The following is a 23166-nucleotide window of genomic DNA, read 5'->3' on the forward strand; positions in this document are numbered from 1 at the left end:
CTCTCTATTCATGGATTGCTGCGATTTCCACCTCATCAACTTAGGTTATGCTTAGAAGATAAGAGAGAGAAAAAGTATTAGTAAAACAAAAACTGTGACATGGGAACCTCAGCTGCACTCAAGTGGTGACACTTCAGATTTCAATTTTTTCATTTTTTCAGTCTTTTATCAACCAGAACTGAATAAAAACTGGGCTGAATAAATCAAATCAATCCAATAATCATATTCGAGTACAGAATGTAGAAACTGAACCAGACAAAACACTATCAATCTGAGCACCTCAGATCTGCATTTGGTTTGGATTCAGATCACTTCAGGATTGGAACAAAACTGAAATTCCAGAAACCGGACTAATTGACAGACTTAATATGAACTGTGCGGCAACCTAAGAAGCTTCTATTCTTGTTCCTTTCCCTTCTTTCATTTCAGAAAAGAAAAGAAATTAATTTATAGATTAAAAGTAATTTAATTTATTGATAAGCCAATGAATGTAAAACAACAGGAATCAACTTTATTTGATATGATACAAGAGATAAGGAATGCGAGCAACTTATAATAACCAACTCAATGGAAGAAATGATGAAACTATTTTAGTATGACAACGACAATACTTGTCGTAGAACGTGTTTCCTCATATGCTTTAAGATATAACTAACCAGGCATCCCTTCAAGTTTGAGGAGTTTCTCCTTCTGCATCGCCTGGGGAACCAGGAACAAATGGTACAAAACCTCGGCCTCCAAATACTGGCCTCATGAATCTGTCATCAAACTTCCTCCAGTAGTAGTGAACAGTTGTTGTGGGGTGGCTCATTAGCAAGCCTAGACTACCTCTCCTGGGGACTGTTAATTGAACACCCTCATCACTAGGCCCTCCATCTTCGAGAAGTGAGATATGTAGCTCTTCAAAGCTTGGGAGTTCAGCTGCATTCACATTTGATGGCTTTTGTTGAAACAGCAAAGTATCAATCAGAGGCTTTGTTACCGATCCAAAGACCTATTGATGGAAAGCAATTTAGTTGGCTATCATAAAGTTCTTATAAGCATGTTAATATTCGAAAATTTGTTTTTAGACATCTACTTTCATGTACATAGAGACTAGAGAGATGTGCTTAGGGAATATAACTCACCTTCTACATACCTCAAAGTTACAATAGACTAAAGAGAAAATGAAAACCATCAATGCACTCATGAGACGTACCACTGTACTGAAGAGGACAATGATTATGGTGCAAGTGATCATTCGTGCACGCTCTTCTGTGGCTTTTGATGTTGAACCAGATCCTGTAAACTAAAATGTAGAATGTATATTGTAAAAGTTGATAGGTTTAGCCTCTCATGGAAGTATCTGCAGATCTTGGATTTACCTGATCATATGATAAAGCAATAGTCACTGCACCTCTTATTAGGCCTGCCCACCATATTATGAACTGAAATCGGAACAATCACAAGAGTTAAAAGAGGTCTCTTTTTTTCTTTCAAAAAGAAAAAACTTCTGTTACCAAGATAAAGTGGAAACTGTCTGGTAATTTCTTGCAATAGGTTTGTCATGAAAATTACTTGTTCACGTAGTGTAATCTTTGTACTTTCTTTTTTCTTAAAGTAGTTAGAAAGGTTTGCAAGAAGGAACACGAATGCAGCTCTTCCAACCAGCACTAAAGCGAGTAGTGTCACGCTGATAGCAATTGAAATCCCTGGACTGAAACAAACAGGTCAGCATGAACTGTCAGCTGTTGTATGTGCTACTAGTGTGATGCAGTAAACAACAGTATGAGATCAGCCTCCAAAAGAATAGACTACTAAAACATGCCAAGACAGTAACACTAGTGCAGCAAGAAATATCTATGACATTCCTGCTAATTAGGGTCTTAAGTGTGATGTTAGATACATGTAGTTCTTATTATATAACACACCACCACCGATTGGAGCTAACCCTATTTCTCTCAAATCAGCAGCACAACTTTTCTCCTACTATCTTCTTCCCTCTTTCTCTAGTTTCTTATTGTCTTCTCTTCTTCTTATAGTTATTTTTGGTTGTTCTCAATCCATCATCATCACAAACATCATATTGCATATCCAGATCAAATCAACATAATTTTTTCTTTCCCCAGAAGGATAAGAAAGACAACTTAATAGATCAAACCAATCATCATAAACAGTACAAACATCTTATCTATTAGTCAAATAATGTATGTGTTAGGCGAAATTTGCATGAAATACCATTCTCGGTTGAGCCGGGTCTATTCAATCACATACCTAACCGAGGAAAAGCTCCATGAGTGGTCAAACCAACTTGCACCAAGGACGTTGCATACTGGAGATATCTCTTCCAAGACTCTTCCTCAAAAAATTCCTATGACAAACCGAATCTCTTGTCTTATTCGAGGACCCATGTATCAATGCATTAAATGCTCTAGAGATATGTGTTGATATTACGTATGTATACACTAATTGCACCGTACGTATCAGAAGATCCTCTGGTGTTGAGTATATATGCCTAGAGCTTGCTTCCCACCGGGTTGTCGGGGGCTCCAGAAAAGGTGTTGTCACACTGACGGCCAGTAGACGACGGGATGAGTTGAGCAACTCAACCTCATTGAGAGGGATTGATGTAGGAGAAACCCTAGAAACTAGGGGACCTACAAAGTGGGCTACTAGACTCTTAGAATTAAACGCCTATTCTTGACAGATAGTAAAGAAAGGAATTTTGCAGCACTTGCAATCTGATTTATCATGCATGTAAGACAGCTAAAGTAGAGAAATAAACACGATAAGTCCTACTGGTAAGCACAACTAAACAAGAATCAATAGGCAAACAAGGGGATGGGGATCTTGGCACCATAACACTAAATTGAATGCAAGAGTATTAAGAAACTTAAAGAAAATTAGAGTTGTCCTAATCAATATTAGATTTCTAACAAGGAATTCAACAATTAACAATGTAAAGGGAGTCTTGGGAAGTTTTTGTTTTAAACAAATAAATGAGAAATATTTTAGAAGAGATAATGTTACCTGTTGATCTTGGCTGCAAAACAAGGGTTAGAAGAAAACATCTAGGAACAGAAATAAGATAAAGAAAAAATATTTTGAAGTAGTGGGAATCCTAGGAAAAGAGAAAATAATATTTTGAAGTAATGGGCGTATCCTAGGAAAAAGAGTAGGTGATAAGAGAGAGGGAGAGAAAGAAAAGAAACAAAGAGAAGGGAAAGAAGACTAACAAAAGACAACTAGACTAACAAAGAAGGAAGAAAATAAAAGAAGGTTTTTTTTTTTTTTTTATTCTGCTAGAAAAACAGAACCATGGGTTTGGGGAAGAAGAAGAAGATTTCCAGGAAAGCAACTAGGTCTTTTTTGAGGAAAAAAAAATAGATCTTTGAAGAGGAGAGCAAGGAGAAATTTTCTAGTGGGAAACAAAGGTGAAAGGAGGAGAGAAAGCTTACCTGGAGAGAGGGAAGAAAACCAGCACTGCCAAGGGAGAGAGAGAGAGAGAGAGAGAGCAACGTGAGCTTTTTCTAATTCTTTTCTTTCATTCATAAATTGCCAAAAACGAATTTGATACAAGGTTTAAATAAAAAAATTGATTCCTCACAACCCTACATGTTTAATTCCCAAAATAACCCCAACTTAAGTTGTATATATAACTCAAACTCAAAATCATTCAAAATTGGGCCCAAACAGACTCTAGGCCCAGCCCATAAAGACTCAAACATGAAATCAAAATATTTCAGTAGTAAACTACTACCCAACCCACTAAGACTAAGAAAAATAACATGACAAACTGCCTATGAGTAGTGTTTCTCATCGAACCATAGGATCCTAGCAATCTAATAACCTCTGAACTCATCATCCATCCACATAGATGCTGTCGTGGGATGATCTCTACGTCGGCGTCGCTGATAAACTCGAAACTGCTCATTGATGTCTTCATCAGGGATCCAATGATCCTCACACATCCAATGGTCCACCATCATCAAGCAAGGCTATAAATACCAATCATTTCGCAGGTGCCTAGTAATGTTCATTAATTCCCACTCACCTACTCAGCAACTCCATCTACCTGGGAATTATCTCCTCCTAGCGAGGATTCGTATTATTCCTTGTCTGACTTGACCTTTGGAGGCGACTGCCCGACCCCTAAGTTGGCCCACACTCATCTGTTTGTTTGGTGCAGTTCCTTGAACGAACCGTGGGAGAAAGCCTTGATCCACGGTTCAACCGAAGGTGGCAGATTTTATAACAACATTTGGTGTCGTCTGTGGGAAAGGAGTCAAACTTTTAACAAGCCATTCCTACTAAAGTTGCACAACAATAGCTGGAGAAACTTTGGCTAATCACGGCTTTGTGTCTCGTAGAGGAGGTGGAAAGCAAAAAGGGAAAAAGCCTTACACCCACAAGGATACAGCTCCCAGGGATCTCCCACAGCTACCCTTGCATGAAGAAAGCCCCCAAGGGCGCGCGATAGCTTCCAATGAGGATCTTCTAGTACAAGAGACATATGCCCCTCCTACGTTTGACCCAACACGGTGATGGAGAGTCAAATGCTGGAGATGGGCAACGTCTTTAAGAATATGATGGCACAATTGAGTTAATTGTTGCCCCCTAGGGACCCTATAGTGGTTCGCTCCAAGACTATAGTTCCCTCCCCCATCGGTCAATAGTTGGGGGCCCAAGGAGTAGGCGAGTGGCGTTACTTCTTGACCAATTATGTTAGAGCCCGGGAAGAAGAAGCTAAAAGGCATTGTTTGCAGCGTGAAGGATCCAAGGCTCACTCTTTAGTCTTCCAAAGACTTGGCAATCACAAGCCCCCACACTCCGTCCCTCTCAGCACCTTCTTGTGGAACCCCTACATCTCGAGGAATCAAAAGAGAAGAGAAGGGAGGACAAAAATGACGAGGCTGAATCAAGCGGCTCCAAGAGCATAACAGTCCCTATTGGGAGGCAAACCAATCATCAAGATGAGCAATTGTAATAGGCAAATTCAAGACATGAATAAATGGTTGTGCAAGCTCGACAAGAAGGTTCTTGATGAAATGCATGATGTTCTGAGCCAAGATCCCTTTGTCCCCGAAATCATGGCAATCCCTTTGCCGATAGGTTTCCGAGCACCAATATTCTCTCTATATGATGGAATTACCGACCCCCTAGTGCACATCAGCCACTTTAACATCATGATGACTATGTGAGGAGGTGGAGACGCTATCAAAAATTGGGACTTCCCCGGAGCTCTGACAAGACTAGCCACTACTTGGTATCCTCGTCTGGCTCGACACTCCATCCACAACTTCACGGAGTTAGGTTATGCCTTCGCTGCACGCTTCAACTGTGGAATCAAAAAGGAAAAAACCGAGGATAACTTGTTGGCTCTGAGTCAAGGCCAGCCAGAGTCTATCAAGGACTTCATTGCGAGATTCAACAAGACCTCGATAAAAATCAAGGATCTAGATGATAAGGTGGCTTGCACAACATTCAAAAGGGCGGTAACAAGCAAGAGACTCATCGCGTCAATAGTGGAGAAGAGGCCAAAGACTTTGGACGAACTGCTGGACCTTAGTTACCAAATGGCAACAGTCAAGGAGGTCTTGGAAGCCAATAGAAATGGCAACAAGGATGAAGGAAAGTCTGGTAATTTACAAGAAGAGTGATCAAGAGGAGTTCCCTGGTAAGAAAAACAACCCTAAGAACTAGAGAGGTAAGCAATCCTAAAGAAGCAGGCGCATGGTCAATGAGGAAGACGCAGCGTTCCCACCTTTGAACAAGTCATGATCTGCTATCCTCATGTAGATCCAAGACTCATGGCTTTTAAGGAAGCCTGAAAAGCCGCATGCTTGTCCCAAGGACAAAGCAGACATGTCCAAATATTGCGCCTACCACAAAGACACGGGGCACCATGCAAATGACTATCCCATACTGAAGATTGAGATAGAGAAATTGATTGCTAGGGGTCATCTCACCCAGTTTGTAAACAAAGCCAATCGACCTGGTGAGTGAACCCACTATGAAAGTGGAGGAGGTCCATGGTAGTAGAAAGAAAAGATATATAGGGGAAGGAGCCAATGTTTGTCAATAATGAGGAACTCCCAAAGATAAACGCTATTTTTAGAAGGGCCATGCCCAGAGTCCCTATATCAAGTCAAAAGAAACACTCATTTCGTGGGAACGGTGCAGGCATCAAAGAACTCGAGGTTCGTCGATTGTGAGCTAATCACCTTATTTTAGAACGAGCTGGTGATGTTAGCACCCCATACAATGATGCAATCATCGTCAAAGCTCAACTTGCCAATCACATGGTATATAAAGTCTTCGTGGACACAAGGTCTTCCACTAATATCATTTCTCATTTTCTCTAGAACTATTCCGCCAGCTTAAGATTGATCGCTTTAACACCCAATGGAGCTCTCCTATACGGGTTCATTGGGACTTCTACAACTATAGAAGGTAACATTAAGTTAGACCTCATTGTCAGAACCTACCCTCAGTAGGTTACACTACCAACCACGTTTATGGTCATCCTCAACATCTCGGCCTATAATGTGATATTGGGGAGACCGATGCTGAGTGCTCTGGGAGCAATTGTCTCCCCTAGACACATGATGATGAAATTCCCTACCAATAATGGGGTTGGAGTATGTAAGACCGACCTAAGGCAGTTGTGAAACTATTACCTAAACTTCATCAAGAAGCAACCACCAATTCCTATCGCTGGGATTTGCTCGGTGTTGAAATAAGGGACGATAGGATGAGGGAAAGATTTAAAGAGGAGAACCTGCAGAGAAACTGGAACATGTCCGCTTGAGTCCGGCTTAGGGGACCATAATAGGCTACGAGTAAGATGAAGATTTTAAAAGAGAACTATCTAAGGTTTTAAGGAATAATTCTAATGTGTTTAAATGGTCTGCCAAGAACATGTGAGGCATCGATTGCTGAGTGGCAAAGCACAACTTATGGATCTGTAGATATGCCAAACCTATTGTTCAAAGGTGGAGAAATTTTTTGATAAAAAAGAATTAAGCCATCGAGCAGAGGTAGAGAAATTGGAGAAATCCAATTTCATCCACCCTATAAATGGCCAACCTGGTTGGCAAATGTGGTAATGGTAAAGAAAGCCAATGGAAAATGGAGAATGTGTACTAACTACACGGATCTCAACCAGGCATGCCCCAAAGATAGCTACCCTCTGCCAAGGATCAATTTGTTGATTGATGCGATTGGCAGGCACAAAGTGTTGAGTTTTATGGATGTACATTATGGGTATAATCAGATCCTGATGAAAGAAGAGAATGAAGTTCACAATCTTTATGACGGATCGTGAAATCTATTACTATTCAGTCATGCCTTTCGATTGAAGAACGCTGGAACCACATATAAGAGAGCGGTAACCAAAATCTTCTGCAAGCAGACAGGGCATAACATGAAAGTCTACGTCGATGATATGTCGGTGAAAAGTGTGAGCGGTGGTGATCACATTTCTAACCTAGCCGAAGTATTTGATGTTCTCTGAACTTATCATATGAAGCTCAATCTAGAGAAGTGCACCTTCAGAGTGTCGTCAAGGAAGTTATTGGGATTTATGTATCCCAACGGCGATCAAAGATGACCCTGAAAAGATCAAGGCCATCATCGAGATGCATCCCAAAAAGATTGTCAAGGAAGTGCATAGTTTGACGGGGAGGGTGGCTGCCTTAAATCGCTTTATAGCCCGATCTGAAGATAGGTGTCAAGCTTTTTTCAAGGCACTAAAGAACCTTATCACTACAAGGGGGTGCTATAGAGCAAAGAGTGTCATACAACTTTCAAGCAGTTGAAAGAAAAGCTAAGTTCAACCCCTATCCTAACTCAACCCCTTCCTAGAGATGAATTGTATGTCTATTGGCAACTTTGTTGAATGTTGTAAGTGTTGTGTTAATCAAGGAAGAAGGAGCAATTTAAAATCCCATTTATTATATGAGTTATATCTTGTTAGATGCTGAAACTAGGTATCCAAAGATAGAGAAGCAAGCTTTAGCATTGATAGTGGCGGCCAGAAAGCTTAGGCCGTATTTTCAGTCACACTCCATTACCGTCCTAACCAACTTCCCTTTAAAGATCTACAAAGACAAGAATGGGTGAGAGCACTCATGCTATATGATTCCCAAGGCGATACGTGGTGCCTCATACTCCATCTCACAATCATGGGTGAGGACCCCTTCACCTCGAAGAATCCTTCTGTAAGATTTGGCATCAGAGGAGGACAATTTGGGTTTAACATTCAACTTATTCCAACAATCCTTGGAAATATCAGGCCAGTAAGTATGGCAGTCTTGAGGAGGTCAGCAAGCAAATGTACTGATCCCTCCAACCCTTGTTATTACTGGGTAAACTCTCTCTAACAAATATCTCGAGTTTTAGGGTCGAGGAACCCCTTTTACTGAAATAATACCACCCATCCTGAGGGAGGTCCTTCAGCGTGAACATCCACTGAAACAAATTCAGGGTGGCCTCCACACCCATGTTGGAGCAGTACCCCAAGAATCTGTACAAGATCATCCAACCATTGGGAGCCACCATGAGTGGATTAAGGTTGAATTTTTGCAACACTTGTATTATGAAAGGATGGAGGGGGACCTTGAGTCCTTCGAGCATGGAGTCATGGTACAAGGGGAACTCACCGCGAAGAAGACGGTTGGCTCTCTTATTAAACTCAGGGAGGCGAATCTCATGGCCATTTGGGATCCTAAAAGCCCTCCACATATGCTTAAGATGCCTATGACACAAAAGGCTAGGAAAAAATTAAGGTCCAACTTTTTCATGGTATTTGGGGTGCCTATGGTCCAAAAGCTGAGGAGATTTGTTCCTAGAAGTTGAGGTAGTGAAGGGCTCTATCTTGGGAGAAGGACTTGCAGCCGTCTTCTCAGGGATTTCTTCCACAGAATCCTCAACAAAATGATAACCCTGCCCTCTAGCAAGGGTCTAAAGGTTCTCAGCCTCCTTTGTGTCTTCCGTTATTAGAGGGCATGAGGGATCGAACGGATTGCCCCTGACCCCAAATTCCTCTTAGGGTTCAAGTTGGTGAATAGGGTTGCTCTTATCATCGTATTTCTTTACCAAGGTTCTACCCATTCTCGAGAGGAAGCTCTAAACTCAGTTGCAGAAATAAATGGGAGAAAAGTAAAGAAGCATAATACTTACTTTACCCCCTGGCCCCCCTTGGTTTGGTTCAAAAACCACATTCCCCGTCATTCTCTTACCCTTTGGAGAGCCCTAAACCTCGCCCTCCTCACCCAATCCTTCCTAGCTAGCCACCACATACCTGTAAACCAAAACTGCATCCTTTGTTGCTCTAGTTTGGCACCTTTTCTTTTCTTGCCCTTTCTCCAGCTCTATCTGGGGAAAATCCCTTTCCTCCATATGGCCCCGTTCAAGGAGTTCCTTCAGATTTGAGCGAGACTAGTCTTGGATTTTAAGAAACTTTTTAGGTTCTTCTATCTACAATCGGATTGGTAAGCTAGTGGTTTTGTGCTTGGTCCACCACCTGTGGTGGGAGCGAAATCTTCGGAGATGGACTTTCAAATCTTGCTCTGTAGATAAGATTTGGAATGCCATCTATTTTTAGGTTTCTTCTAGACTGGTAGCTATTCCCCACCCCCTGTTGATGATACCCCAAGGAACAGACTCATTGTTGTCTCTTGGGGTCTTAGTTATTCTTTCCAGTCTTCTGCTTAAAGTCCTTGTTCTTTGTTCCCTTTCTTTTAATATAATTATTTATTCATCCAAAAAAAATACTTACTTTTAGAAGGAGAAGAAGAACACTCAAGCACGCAGTAAATGAGGGCATAAGTACCTTTGGAGCGATTAAGAACACACAAACAAGGTTTCCCACAACTACCAAGAGGTTGAAGGCAGGAGAAACCCCCCTACTTCTACCAAGAAAAATGGCATTTCAAATTTCAAATGGACAGTGGAGATGAATCCAATTGGAGGGCGAAAGTAAATTCGTCGATTTGGATATCTAGGGCCATCATTACTCTATGCATACGTGGCGACGAATCTGGCGCCTTAAGTTACGTGCACGTCCTTTCAACTAGTAATGGTCATATCATAACTGCAACTATTTGTGTCCTCGGTAACAGCCTTGACCACATGTCTTCAAGAAGCCAGCCCCACTGTACCAACCTAAGGAGGGTGACACCATGATTTGGGGGGGTTCATATTAGGCAAAATTTGCATGAAATACCATTCCTGGTTGAGCCAGTCCGTACTATCACATGGCTAACCGAGGAAAGGCTCCAGGATGGGTCGAACCAACTTGCACCGAGGATGTTACTTACTAGGGATATCTCTTCCGAGGACTCTTCCTTGAACAATTCCTACGAGAAATCAAATTTCTTGTCTTATTTGAGGACTCGTGTATTAGTGAATTTAATGCTCTAGAGATATAAGTTGATATTCCGTATGTATACATTAATTGCACCATACGTATCCTCTGGTATAGATTATATCTGCCTAAAGCTTGCCTTCCGTCAGGTTGTTGAGGGCTTTAGAAAAGGTATTGTCGCACTAACGGCCAGCATTAATGGCAGCAAACGATGGGATGAGCTGGGCAACTCAACCTCACTGAGAAGGATCCATTGATCTTCATGCATCCAATGGTCCACCACCATCAAGTAAGGATATAAATACCAATCATTTTGCAGGAGCCTATTAATGTTTATTAATTCCCACTCACCTACCCGACAACTCCATTTGCTTAGGAATTAACTCCTCCTAGCAAGGACTCATGTTATTCCTTGTCTAACTTGACCTTCAAAGGTGGTTGCCCAACCCCTGAGTCGGCCCGCACTCACCTGTTTGTCTAGTGCAGTTCCTTAAACCAACTGCAAGAGAAGGCCTTGATCCACGATTCAACCAGAGGTGGCAGATTCTAGAACAACAGGACGAACCATGCAAATGCATAAGAATCAAAGAAACTCGAGAAACAAGGGAGAATACCTTATGTACTAGCACAAAAAAAAATTAAGAGAGATGTTTAGAGAGAACATCCCCAAATGTAGATCCACTAACCTCACTCACCTTGCTTTTGCAGATGATCTTATGATCTTCTATAAAGTTGATTCCTCCTTCATTTCCTCCATTATGTCTTCCCTCCAACTCTTTGAGCCCCACTTGGAGCTGCCATGTCAATCTCCTTAAATCCAAACTTTTATTCTCGGGTACCTTGGACACCCATGCCTCCTCCCTTCTCCAACTTATGGGTTTCTCCTTAGACGCCCTCCCAATTACCTACCTCAAGCTCCTTTTCCCTCCCATCTTTGTGGCTACTACCGCACACCAATGCCCTCCAACTTTGGGAAGATAAACTCCTCTCTTATACTGGAAGGCTAGTTGTAACCAAATGTGTCCTTCAATCTTCTTACATCTACTAGTGTGGAGATTTTTCTCTCCCAGAGTCCACAACCTAAGCCATTGAATCATTTTTCTGTAGCTTCCGCTGAAAGGCCAAGAAGCCTATAGATTTCTCCACCCTATTAGGTGGCCCCATGTTTGTAGGCCCTCAGAAGGAGACCGAAGAATAAGTAGAATCAAAGACTATAATGTTGTTGGGCTCTTTAAACTCATCTGAAGGATCTCCTCTAAAGAAAACTCCATTTGAATTAATTGGGTCTACTTCTACAGTTCTACCTCCTCAAGGACAACTCACTCTAGACAGCCACTCCCCCCGCCAATCCCTCTAGAACCTAAAGAAACCTCCTCTCCCTCCGACCAGCTCTCTCCATCATGGTTGTCAAAGCGTCCGCCTTGTTTTGAACAGCTTAATTGACGCCCAATCTGCAAAGGAACTCGAAGGCCCAAAGTGACCGCCCGCCAGCAACAAAATGTGAAGCATGAGTCATACTCAACATCAAGAATCAATGAATCAGTAAATGCCTAGGTGGACATTTGACAACTATGGTTTGATGAGATGAACTTATGTTTGTGTTCTTTTTTTGAATAATATTTCAAAATTATGATTCTTGAATGCTTTTTTTTTTTTGGATGAATGTGACTATTGAATATTTGTTTAGCTTATTATAGAAAGTAGTTGTATTGAAAAGTAGTTCAAAAATAGTTGTATTGAAAAATTTTGACCCAACCACTTTGGTCGCCTTATTGCTGCCTAGGCACCACTTGTCACCTAATCGCCTAGGCGGAGCCCCAATCGCTTTGGTCGCCTTGACAACCATGCTCTCCACCATTTCCTCTTTGATTACTGAGGGTTTTATCTAACTCCTTACTATGAGGGATTTTTTTTTCCCATAACCTTAAACTTGGAACCATGGTAAAAAATTCGAGGGAAACTCAAGTTTCTACCTGGTGAAAATGTGAAACTTAGGTGGAAACTTGGAAATTTTCAACGAAACTGAGGACTTTTCCGTACAAGTTTCGACAGGTTTTAGAGAGTATTTGGGGTGGGATCCTGTTTTAAAGCTAATTAGAATATAAAGAATACATTTGTTGTATTTTGCTAAAAAAATCAATGTAGATATGTCATTCAATGTACATAACATCAATGTAGAGTTGTCCAAAAAGTACATTATACACTTAACTACTTAAGCACATAACATTCAATATATAATTTCTAATTTCAAAATAGTTGACAATAAAAGGAAAATACAACTTAGTGTTATAAGGAGTGCCAATAGTGGATTCATCCTGTGAGCTAAGTAGTATGCATGTAACATCCTCTCCTCCAATAAACGAACATAGACATCCCATGACATTTTATGCCTATGGTTGTCAAGTTAATCGACAACTGTAACTTTATGAGTCTGGTCATCAATATGCTTAAGATAATCAACCTGAGGGAATACACACTTTGGATAGAGAAGTCCTGATGGAGGGGGTATTTGGAGAAACATGAAATAAACAAAAAATTGAAATTTTGGGAAAACTACAAAATTTACAGGAAAAAGTCCCAAGTTTCCACAAAATTTCCCAGGTTTCCACGAAATTTCCCAAGTTTCCACGAAATTTCACAAGTTTTCATGAAATTTCCCAAGTTTCCCACGAAATTTGGGAATTTTTTTCCTCATGAACCAGCTAGTCCAACTGGGTTGAACCAAGTTTCGACAGGTTTCGAGGTTTCGACGAAATTTCGACAGTTTTGATCGAACCTAAGGACTTTTTTTTGGTCCCCATGAGTTTCGTTTCGCATTTTCTAAAATGGGAAATTTCGGTGGAAATTTCGCAAGTTTCAATGGAATTTTGTTCTATGCTTGGAACCATATCCGCCCCCCTCCCCCTCCCATCCTGTTGGCTAAGTTTGTTTGGTTCCCCCACCAAGCCTTCACTACCTGTAAAACCCTCACTTATTGTGTTCTAACCCAATCCGTTCTCATTCACCACTCAGTCCAGGTTCCCCTCTCTTGTATCTTTTGCCCCAAGGACAAAAATATCTCCCATTGCATCTTCACCTGCCTCCTCTCCAAACAGATCTGGCATTGAGCCCTTACCTCCATTTGCCCCCTTAACCATTAAATGCCAATGGCTTACCTCCAACTTTATGGGTACCTCAATTTTTTATACTATTGAGAAACCGATACTTGCACCTACATCACCTACACTTGGATGGAGAGTAATTTTCACGAACGGCTTCCCATACCTAGATCTCCCGATCAGATTTGGAAAGCCATCTGCAAGGATGTTACCTCTAAGTTCCCCCATCCCCCCACAAACCTCTTGTAGACACCTAGGGAACAGACATTGTTAAATGGGGTTTGAATGGTTCCATTGTGTCTTCTCCTAGTAAGTTTAGCTTGGAGCTCTCCCCCACCTCATTCCCCCTGGTATCCTCCTCTCTTTGCCCTTCGGGGTGTTTATATTTGTTTATTCACTCAGAAAAGAACTAGTTGAAATTATTTGTTTTCTACTTTTCTGGATATGGTATGATCACATTGATTAGATGACAAGACCACGCGATACCAACTTCAGTCAATAGCCGCAGGTTTCCCATTTCCACCTCCAAAAAGGAGAAGAAAGTAGTTTGATTCCAAACATCAGAATGAGGAAATTAGCACTGTCATAATTATCTAACAGAAATGTTTTTAGAACCTAGAAATCTGCTTTCAAGGATCCAATCAAGCATCCAGGTTCCAAACACTGAATCAGACGAAGGATCATTCTTGCTTGAAGGATAAAGTTCATTATTAACAGGTCCAAGTTCCATTAAAAGTTGTGACCCATGTTACAGTAGAAAGCCATAGCAGAATTTGTCTAGGCAAAGACAATTGCCAGCAGCTGACGTGCATATGATTTTTGTAATAGATTTCTGTATAGTACTTTTTTATCTTCTTTAACTGTTTGAAGAGCAAACTGAAGTGATACATACACATGTATTATCGGCAAGAAAATCAATTTTTGAGCAAATCAAGAACAATTATAAACAGCTGGTAGTCCTATCATGCTTGATGTAACACACTTGATAGCAGCTTCAACAAACTAGCGATCAATTATTAAGAAAGTTAACAAAGTCCCACCTTGTATGGCTTGCTTTCCACTTGTCAACATCTAAGGCATCCATGCCAACATACAGGAATATGAAAGTCTCCGCAATAAATGAAATAGTTGCAAATGCATGCCTGAGATCATGAAAACATTAAATAATTAATAGTTTCCCACTGAAGATCCCATTGCATTTGTCTCTGTGGCCCAGACTTAAAACATTAAACATCACACTGAGAACATTAAACCCCCCCCCCCCCAAAAAAAAAAAAAAAAAAAAAAGGAATAATGTATCGCAAGAAAATAATGTTAACAAGGGAGGGGGTTACTGTCAAGCTGCATGGCCCCTGCAACAGCACAGGGGCATCCAACAGGGGTGGGATTTCTCATTCAAGAAGAGAGGTGGAAGTGGTCTTCTTTTTTTTTTTTGGTCATTTCTCCCTTCTTGTGACTGGGCAGAAGCTCAATGCAGCCTGGCAACCTATATATATATATATAGATATACAACTCTTCACTAATCAGAAGATACACTCTTACTTGGTTGTTATCCTTGATCTTTCAGTAACATTGTGCCATGTATAGTGTGACATGACAATGCCACAAAAGAAAATTGTCAAAATCCCACTAAGCGATAACAACTGCCAAGGGGGAAAATAGAGTTGTTAGGGAAATAATAACTGCAGCCACTAATGCACTGCATGAAAATCAAGTCAAATGGATGGACTAAATAATCTATTACACTAAAATTTAAATTGAGATCAACTTCTTATCCTTCTCCTTACTTTTGATACTATGTAGACTATTAAAAGTATTTTATTTTTAGTATAAATAATAAGTTTTATTTGTTAAAATATTATTTTTTCCCCCAGTATTTCATACATCATATAGCCTTACATGTTGGCACAGAATACACCATAATGCAAGAATATTTGAAATCAAGCATCTAGAAAGAAGACCAACTCACCCCACAAAATGGGTTGTTAATACCTTCCCATCTCATACCAGACCATATAGCATCATGTAGCTCTTTCTACTCATCGTAAAAGCGGCTATGCCCATTGAGTCCTAGGAACCAATCCTACGGTAGTGATTCCTTTCATTTTAGTATATGTGTTGCATGGTCCCAAACCCACATTTCAATGATGAATCTCAATATACATCCAGCCTTGTAAAGGGACCCACTAGATCCGACCCATAAGGAGAAGAAAACCCACATCCATAGGCCGAAGTACACACAGGCATCATGCATCGCAATGAAAAGAAAAGAAAAGAAAATCTGGCTTTATGTGAATCAGTTGCCACTGAACTCAGTTTTCAGCCTACCTTGAGATTTAAAAAGAAAGGCTCACACTTTCTAATTTATTACCTCTGCTATCATGTATGACAAATAAGCCATTATCATCATAACTGCAACTTCACGATCCGTGGAATGCCTGAAGTAACAAATCAATGATATGAAGCCAACTTGAAACAATGACAGAATTTATGATAATAAGCATAATTATTTAGTAAAGGCAAGATAAAAAGGCAACTGTTTTTCCTTCTCTTTGGAGTTAAGGCTGTGCCTCAAAATGCTCCTACAGACAAGCTGTTTTAAAAAAGCAGACACCAAGAAGGTGATTATCGATGCCCTGAAAGTGTAGTCTACTACCTAGCCACCTTATAGAATAGACAGAATTAGGTGACTTGAACACTGCAGTGGTTGCCTTTAATCAGTCTCGTTGATCCAAAGTTACTCTGAAGTTCAGTAGATGCTTAAACAACTGAAAACCTGATGGCTTAACAAAGTGAAATAAAAAAAATAAAAAAATGGAAAGCCTAATTAATTGAACCATAAAGAACTTTAAATTTCAAGTGGCAAAGGACATTCTCATACAAATCATTATTCACCAAGGGACCAAAAAAGCTGGGAAACTGAATTGGCAAAAACAAGACCCAGTATGAGTTGATGGGCATAATATAGACCAATAGTATGAAATAAGAGAAAAACTCACAATCTGATGGGAAATTTTTATCAGATTCCAATGAATCCCATCTAGATGGTTGACCAAAACATTTGAATGACTGCAACTTAAAAAGTTGACCAAGAGGACCACTGAAGCCTCAACGTGGAAAGGTAAATTAATGATTTTTGTGGTTCATCCAAGATTGATTGATGCAGAATTGAAGACATATTTAAGAAAGAAAAGGCCCATTGGGTTAGGCCCATCAAAGGCCTAAAGCTATCACATGAATCAGCCCATGGCTTTCATGGGCTAGGACTGTTTTAGTGGGTTAAAGGTAGCCCACATATGTTGAACTTCATAATCTATACCTAAGCCCAAGTCTAGTTTTGAAAAGTCAATAAAAGGGGCTGTGGTTTGAAAATAAAAGAACTCATTGTCAAAGGAGTTTCCTTTGTCAAAGAGTTAGGTAGTAGTTGAATTATTAATAGGTAGGTGGTGTTAGCTAGTGGTTGGATGTTACCATTAATGTTTATGTCTCTTGAGAATGCTATATAAAGAGACTTATGTAAGAGGTGAAGACACAACTCATCTATTGAAATCAATTTGCTTTGTTAGCATTCCTTCTCTATGGAGACTCCTTGTGTTTGATCAAGGTATGTTGGTGTTCGATCCAATCGATCCACCTTGCGGTGTGAAGCCCAGGTGTTACATTATTATTCTCAATTCCCTCATATTGTCCTTTCAATTTCTTCAATATAGTTTTGCCCCTGTTTTGAAGATCTATTCAGCCTGTATTGTTACGTTATTATCCTTATAATACCACTCTAGTTTCAGCCCTCTTTCACATCTAATTTCTGTTTCATCCTAAATTTATCAAATGTGAACTTTATTCCCTATGAAAGGTCCTATTTGGCTACTGTTTTGATCAATCAAACACAGTACTACATTATTGATTGTGATACAAAGAACTTGTCTCCAACATCAACAACAACCATAACTTTATCCCAACACGATGGGGTCAGATACATGGATCCTAACAAGGTTCGGTAAAATAGACAAGAGAAGTAACAATAATAAATTTAAGCATATATGAAGATAATTAGGAGACAAAGTCAAGACAGCATTCCAAGAACATCACTTTACAAGGGATCAGCCACATAGGTCCTAGCACATGCACATCCTTTCTTACTACTTCAATAGTCAATCTAGGCCCACCCATATTAGCTCCATCCAGATGGACCTAATCAGTCTTACAGGTGCCTCTACAATGTTCACTAAATATTCGAATTCTCCTAGTCATGTTAAAAATAGTTCTATCGTACTCTCATGTTATCCATTCTGTCGATTTCTGCTTTCCACCCCCATTTTCCATATAGGACGAAAATTATGTCTATAATAAAACCAACAGGGTCTGAACTAGTACCTGAAAAGCAGAAAGAGCTAAACCCATGATAGATTCAACAAATGTATCATGGTCCATCAATTTAAGCAAAATCAGAGTTAGACTCAGAGTGGGTTACAAGACAGGCACAACTTAATCTAATTAGACAAACTAGTAAAACTAAAGAAGAGCAAGCATATCATAATAGGGACTTCCGTATTTTGACTAAATATAGTATGTAACATTCTCCTGCAAGCCAGTATATGAAGCCCCAGGGCAAGAGAACACTAATCGATCTGCAGTCGCCGCACCAGCACAGGGGCCAATGAAAGCACCAAGAGAATCATTTCTTGTGGAATCTGACCAGCGAGAAAGGGACACAGTTGTGATATAATGTAACAAAATCAGGATCTGTAACTAGACCTTCAGAGCAAAGAGAGACGGGAGTCCATGATTACCTCAACACCTATTGTGATCTCCCAATGAACTATTTATAACAATAAGCACAATCAGAGTCGGATCTGATTAGGTTACAAGGCATACACAGACAACTTATTCTGACTAGACTCCAACTAGTAAAACTAAAGAACAAAGATAGCACAGTAGGGACACACCGTATTGTGACAAAAGCACATAACAATGTCAAAGTTCATGGCTACAGGTCAACTGACATGGTCCCTGGCTTTCATTGGTTTTGCTCTTGCACCTTTGTTAACGGTCTCCATTGAAACAGATATTCTTAATAATGACAGTGTTGTCTCTATTTAGTTAGATCTAGCGACTCACTTAATTTCCAGAATACAAAATTTTCCTACAAAGATTTGGATCATGTTTGGTCAGATGACTGAATTCTAGTATATTATATAGCTCAACCATTCCATGGTTCAAGGCCAACAGAAGCATTAGGTTTAATAACTCCAAATCAGAAGATGGCATGACATTTATGGAATCATCATTGCACTTGAAGGCTTAGCATACAAATTATCCTTCTCTTTAGGCACTGTCACCAAATCCTGATCGCACTGCAGTTTCTCTTAGCTAGAGCTCCTAATATTTATCTAATAAAATGTGTTACAAGCTAACTACAGTGTCATTGTTCCTTATCTTCAGAAGATCACTCATTTCTCCATTTACCTTCTTAAAACCATCAAAAAGCTTCCTTCATAATATGAAGAAATACATTCTATTGATATTTACATGTCAGACTTAGTGCCAAATGATGTGTACATATTTATTGGCACAAATCAAATTGTCTCATAGACATGAAAGCATCAAAAAAAGGCAAATATACTATGTTTTTGATTAATTACTGTCAGACATGGATGTACCTAAATAGCTTTAAGTGTACATAAAAACTTCAAATTTGAAGCCTAAAAGTTCTCGACAGTACCTTCCAAAGTATAATGTCTTTATAATGTAGGCACTGATGAGACCCACCTGCAAAGAAAGGCATGGCACAGTTAATAAAGAATTGAACTTTTGACAAACATGTATATGGTTCTTGAAAGTTATGGTAGAGATTTAAAAAAAGGTCCCAAAATTTATGAAATAAAGGAAACTACGAAACCAACTCAAACATGCAGGTCCAACAAGTTGAATCAAGCTAATTTGATTTTATGAATTCACAACTTTGAACAGCTTAATTAAAATAACAAACAAATAAAAGAGAAATATCCTCTGTATCTACAAAAATACAAATGCAAAACAAAAGGAAAAGAACAGAAAAAAATAAGCGAGATGTTGACATATTGAGTAAAAACTAAAGTGGTTATCCGAGACGGGGGCAAGAAAAGTAAGACAGATTGCTATCTTCAAATAGATTTGTGAAGGATTTGAGATTTACAGATGACTAGTGCTCTAATTTTGAGGTCTGCAGTTCAACATCAACTTGGACAAATTAAGAAAGTGGCTTCATTTGAATGAAAAAGGTGGAGAGCTAAGAAAGAGATGCAAGTACTTAGGAAACGATTTGGAAAACCCAAAACCACAATCAAGAAGTTACAAAGTACTTGAAGTTTTTTGAAGATTAATAGGAAGCAGTTGTCGCTCATTTTTTGCTAAAGCAAAAGGGTCCAGAGTGACCACATACTTCCTAATGAACATGCTTATTTTGATCTATAATGCAATACGTAACCAATCAAACTGAGAACTTACTGCTAGGCCAAGTGCTGTACTTGTTAAGAAGAGATAAAGGAAAGTCCCGAACAGTTTTAATGCTAGGAAAGCATTGATGCTGCTGAGATCAAGTTTTTGGACTGCATTGAAAAGTACAATAGAGGTCGCATCATTCACTACTCCCTCCCCAAATACAAGGCTGTAAAGTAAAGGGGTTGTGTCTTGACTGAGAACCTTTGATACAAAAAGATCAGATATCAGCAGTTACCATTAAAGTCACAAGTAACGTATTGGTTCTAATTTATACAATATTAGAATAACCTGTAATGTGCAAACAGAATCTGTGGCTGACAATATGGCACCAACAGCTGCAACACACCAATCTCAGGTTCTCAATATGAACAGAGACACAGAATAACAAAGGTGAATCTAGAACTCAATATAGTCGAGCAGTAGTGACCTAGATAATCTTGTACGCGCAAAGCTGCCACACCAATCCTTCTCAATAGAAAAAATGCACCTAGAAAGTTTCCAAAGAACAACTGAATGTTAGACATGATAAAGCTGTCAGTTGATCTAGCTCAACTCTGGTATCAGATTCTGAAGCTGTATATTGCAAAGAGATCTTTCAACCTTATTCATCTTATCATTGTTTACCACAAACAGGAGGAGGGAAGAAGGTAAAAAGCATTGGGCATCTCCTCATCAAACAAACTTCAACCATTGGCTAGAATAATATTCACAAGGAAGATATAGAATCTCTTGCCATGGGAGGGGTTTTTTGGGAAAGAGCAATGGCAGAAAAATACATACTAAACTCACCTAGGGAGGTAAGACAGAATGAAATGAGTGTGCCGAGCGCCCCAAATAACAATATCATTGAAAAGTTGCGAAAAAACTGCTTTTTCTTGACCTGAAAACTGGAAGTGTAATTAAAAAAATCATAAATCAACATCCAAGACCAATGACTAGTTTATCTGAATTGAAATTGGATTGACAGAATACCATGTAGAAGGCATTCAGTGTATCCTTATAATAAAATAAATAGCAGTTTTACCAAAAAGAATCAGCTGGAATAGCCAGGGGCAAAAAAGAAAGAAAGAAAGAACAAAGGCATAGAAAACTGGAGTTTAGTGGAATTTTAAATGATTTTGAATTCTTTATTCATATATTTTTACAGAAGGTGCATTAGAGGGTTGGGCCTTTCCTAATGGCCGCCTAAATGACCAATGGGTTTGGTCAGTCGGAAGGCTTGTTTGAAAGCTTAACAAAGAAAGACATGGTTTTTGGGCATATTTTTTGAGACATCCCTTGGGGGTGCCTCTTCTTCTCCTAGATAAAGAGAAGAGGTCTTGCCCATTTTTCTACCCTCATAGAGAAAATCTCAGTTTTGCTACTTTGTTATATAGAATTCAGTGCAATTTTCCTTGCCCTTAGTGGTCCAGTGAGTGAAGTGCATTGCAATAAGACACCACTGGCATCTAATTGATTCTTATACAATCATTTACCCATGGTATCAGGGATTGAACATTGATGGTGGCAATTATACCTCTTTTATTCATCCCTCCCCCCCCCCCCCCCCAACAAACAAAAAAGAAATGGTGAAGTGCATTGCCACTAGATACTCCATTGGGGTCAAAATCCCAATTTGCACTATAGGAGACCGGTCCTTTAGTTTCTCCATAGTTTTCAGGTACATGACACTTTTTTGCAGCCGTGGTCAACTTCAGTTTATCTAAAATTAAGATTTGTGATCTATCCCCTTATTACATGTGTTATCATGCATCCCTTTGGATGAGGTTTTCAAACAGGGAGAAATGAGGTGGACCAAATTATTTCACTATTTCCAGAACATTTCTGTCCGACTCTGTATTAGTTGAAACCTCTTGTTAAAGCATGACCTAGAATTAGACTTAAACACATTAACTGCAACCTACACTTTGTTAAGTCACAAAAATTCGTTTGAGTAACTGGTCAAGGAAAGATTGCGCTTCAGGCCTTCAAGAGAATCATTAGAAAGATAAGAGAGTAGGGAACTCCATAACGATAGAACCTTACCCAGCATTGAAAATGATAGGAGGAAGCAAATAAATGAAGAACAACTCCTCACTGAAATTAAGTATGCTCGAGCTATGGCCTTTAAAGATCAACAGGACAACAGATCCAGCACATAATCCCTAAAACCAATCGTTATAGCAATTATCATATCACACAAGCTGGGTATGGAAAACCCATATAGAACCAATCACCGCAAGCAAGGTAAAGAGAAAAAAACGCGGGGGGTTTGATACAAACCAGAAGAAGAGCAGTGGTGGACTCGTTAGCCCATCGATTCTCCTCAAGGAGATGACCAATCACGATACAAGCACAGAGTAGGGTGAAGAAAACAGATAGTGCAATAACAGTTTCCGTGCTGATGGAGGAAGAGCCCAGCTTCTGTAGGAGAGAGTGAAAGAACAGAGCAGAACCCGCCATCATCATCCAGTTTTAGATGTCTGAGTTGATTTGTGCATTTGAATTTCCAGGTCCTTCGCTTGGCGTTTGAAATATTGAAGGAGACAATGGGTGGCATGGAAGATTAAATTTTGTGGCTCATAACTCCGGCTGGCGATGATTCCTTGCCAGAGCTTATAGAGAAATAAAATCTTAAAGGAAGAATATCAAATCAGTAACATTCACCTATGATAAAGGCTCAAATATAACAGGGAAACGAAGAGGGAAGAATGGTTGTTGTTCAGGGCGGGGGCTGGTAGCTTTGAAGACGCTTGAAAAATTCATTTGAACTACCGCATTAACTGGGTTGGGGTGGGCCGGCTCAAACCGGGCTCTTATCTCGGGTTTTCATTGTAACAGAATAATCATGCTCTCAGGTCTGAATGATCTGCTAGGTAAGGATTTTGTTCCTTATTTTGGCATTTCTCTATGCTAGTAAAACAAAATATATATTGATTCTGTTCTTTATGTGCCAAAGAAATTGACCTCCTTTTGTGTCTGGAAAAAATTTAGAAAAATTTCAGGGTTATCTTACAAATTGAACGCTTTAGTGGGAGCTTAAACTCTGGATTACACGTTTTAATGTCATAAATTACAGATTACAAACTCTAATAATTACAAATTACACACCTTTAACATTTCATTCAAGATTATGTTCTCGTGAGTAAAATATTCATATTACTCTCATTAAAGTCAAATGACATAACTATCCCTATTTAATCTCTCTGATGCTCAACCTTTCACTTTACGTACAATTCACCAGAAACTGACCAAACCTTT

At 39.6% G+C, this 23166-nt stretch overlaps 1 protein-coding gene across 2 annotated transcripts; it reads right to left on the reverse strand.

The window, feature by feature from the left end:
• On the reverse strand, positions 1-22643 carry LOC149010562 (sodium/hydrogen exchanger 1-like). Of its 2 annotated transcripts, none has more exons than XM_089164435.1 (14): positions 22189-22642; positions 21952-22070; positions 20716-20813; positions 20354-20413; positions 20215-20261; positions 19933-20127; positions 19169-19215; positions 15818-15884; positions 14989-15089; positions 14487-14588; positions 1558-1696; positions 1365-1427; positions 1199-1288; positions 1-994 (listed from the first exon to the last, which is right to left on the reverse strand). In XM_089164435.1, exons 1-14 carry the CDS (start codon positions 22372-22374, stop codon positions 668-670), a joined length of 1641 nt encoding a protein of 546 aa, XP_089020561.1. In that variant the 5' UTR covers positions 22375-22642; the 3' UTR covers positions 1-667. The 2 variants fall into 2 exon arrangements, with proteins under 2 accessions (XP_089020561.1, XP_089020562.1); XM_089164436.1 differs by having other exon boundaries at positions 905-994; positions 1199-1281; positions 22189-22643.
• Between the last annotated feature and the right edge of the window lie 523 nt (positions 22644-23166).

This window comes from Hakea prostrata, chromosome 7 (genome assembly GCF_041222555.1).
Source record: "Hakea prostrata isolate BN-2017 chromosome 7, UWA_Hpros_2, whole genome shotgun sequence".
Lineage (NCBI taxonomy): Eukaryota > Viridiplantae > Streptophyta > Magnoliopsida > Proteales > Proteaceae > Hakea > Hakea prostrata.

Excerpts from the sequence above, each read along its gene's own strand:
- LOC149010562 (XM_089164435.1), bottom strand. The coding sequence starts at position 22,374 with ATGATGATGGCGGGTTCTGCTCTGTTCTTTCACTCTCTCCTACAGAAG. Across the intron at positions 22,071-22,188 it reads CCACCACTGCTCTTCTTCTG|GGATTATGTGCTGGATCTGT; the intron begins GTTTGTATCAAA and ends GATTGGTTTTAG. Across the intron at positions 19,216-19,932 it reads GTACAGCACTTGGCCTAGCA|GTGGGTCTCATCAGTGCCTA; the intron begins GTAAGTTCTCAG and ends CTTTCTTTGCAG.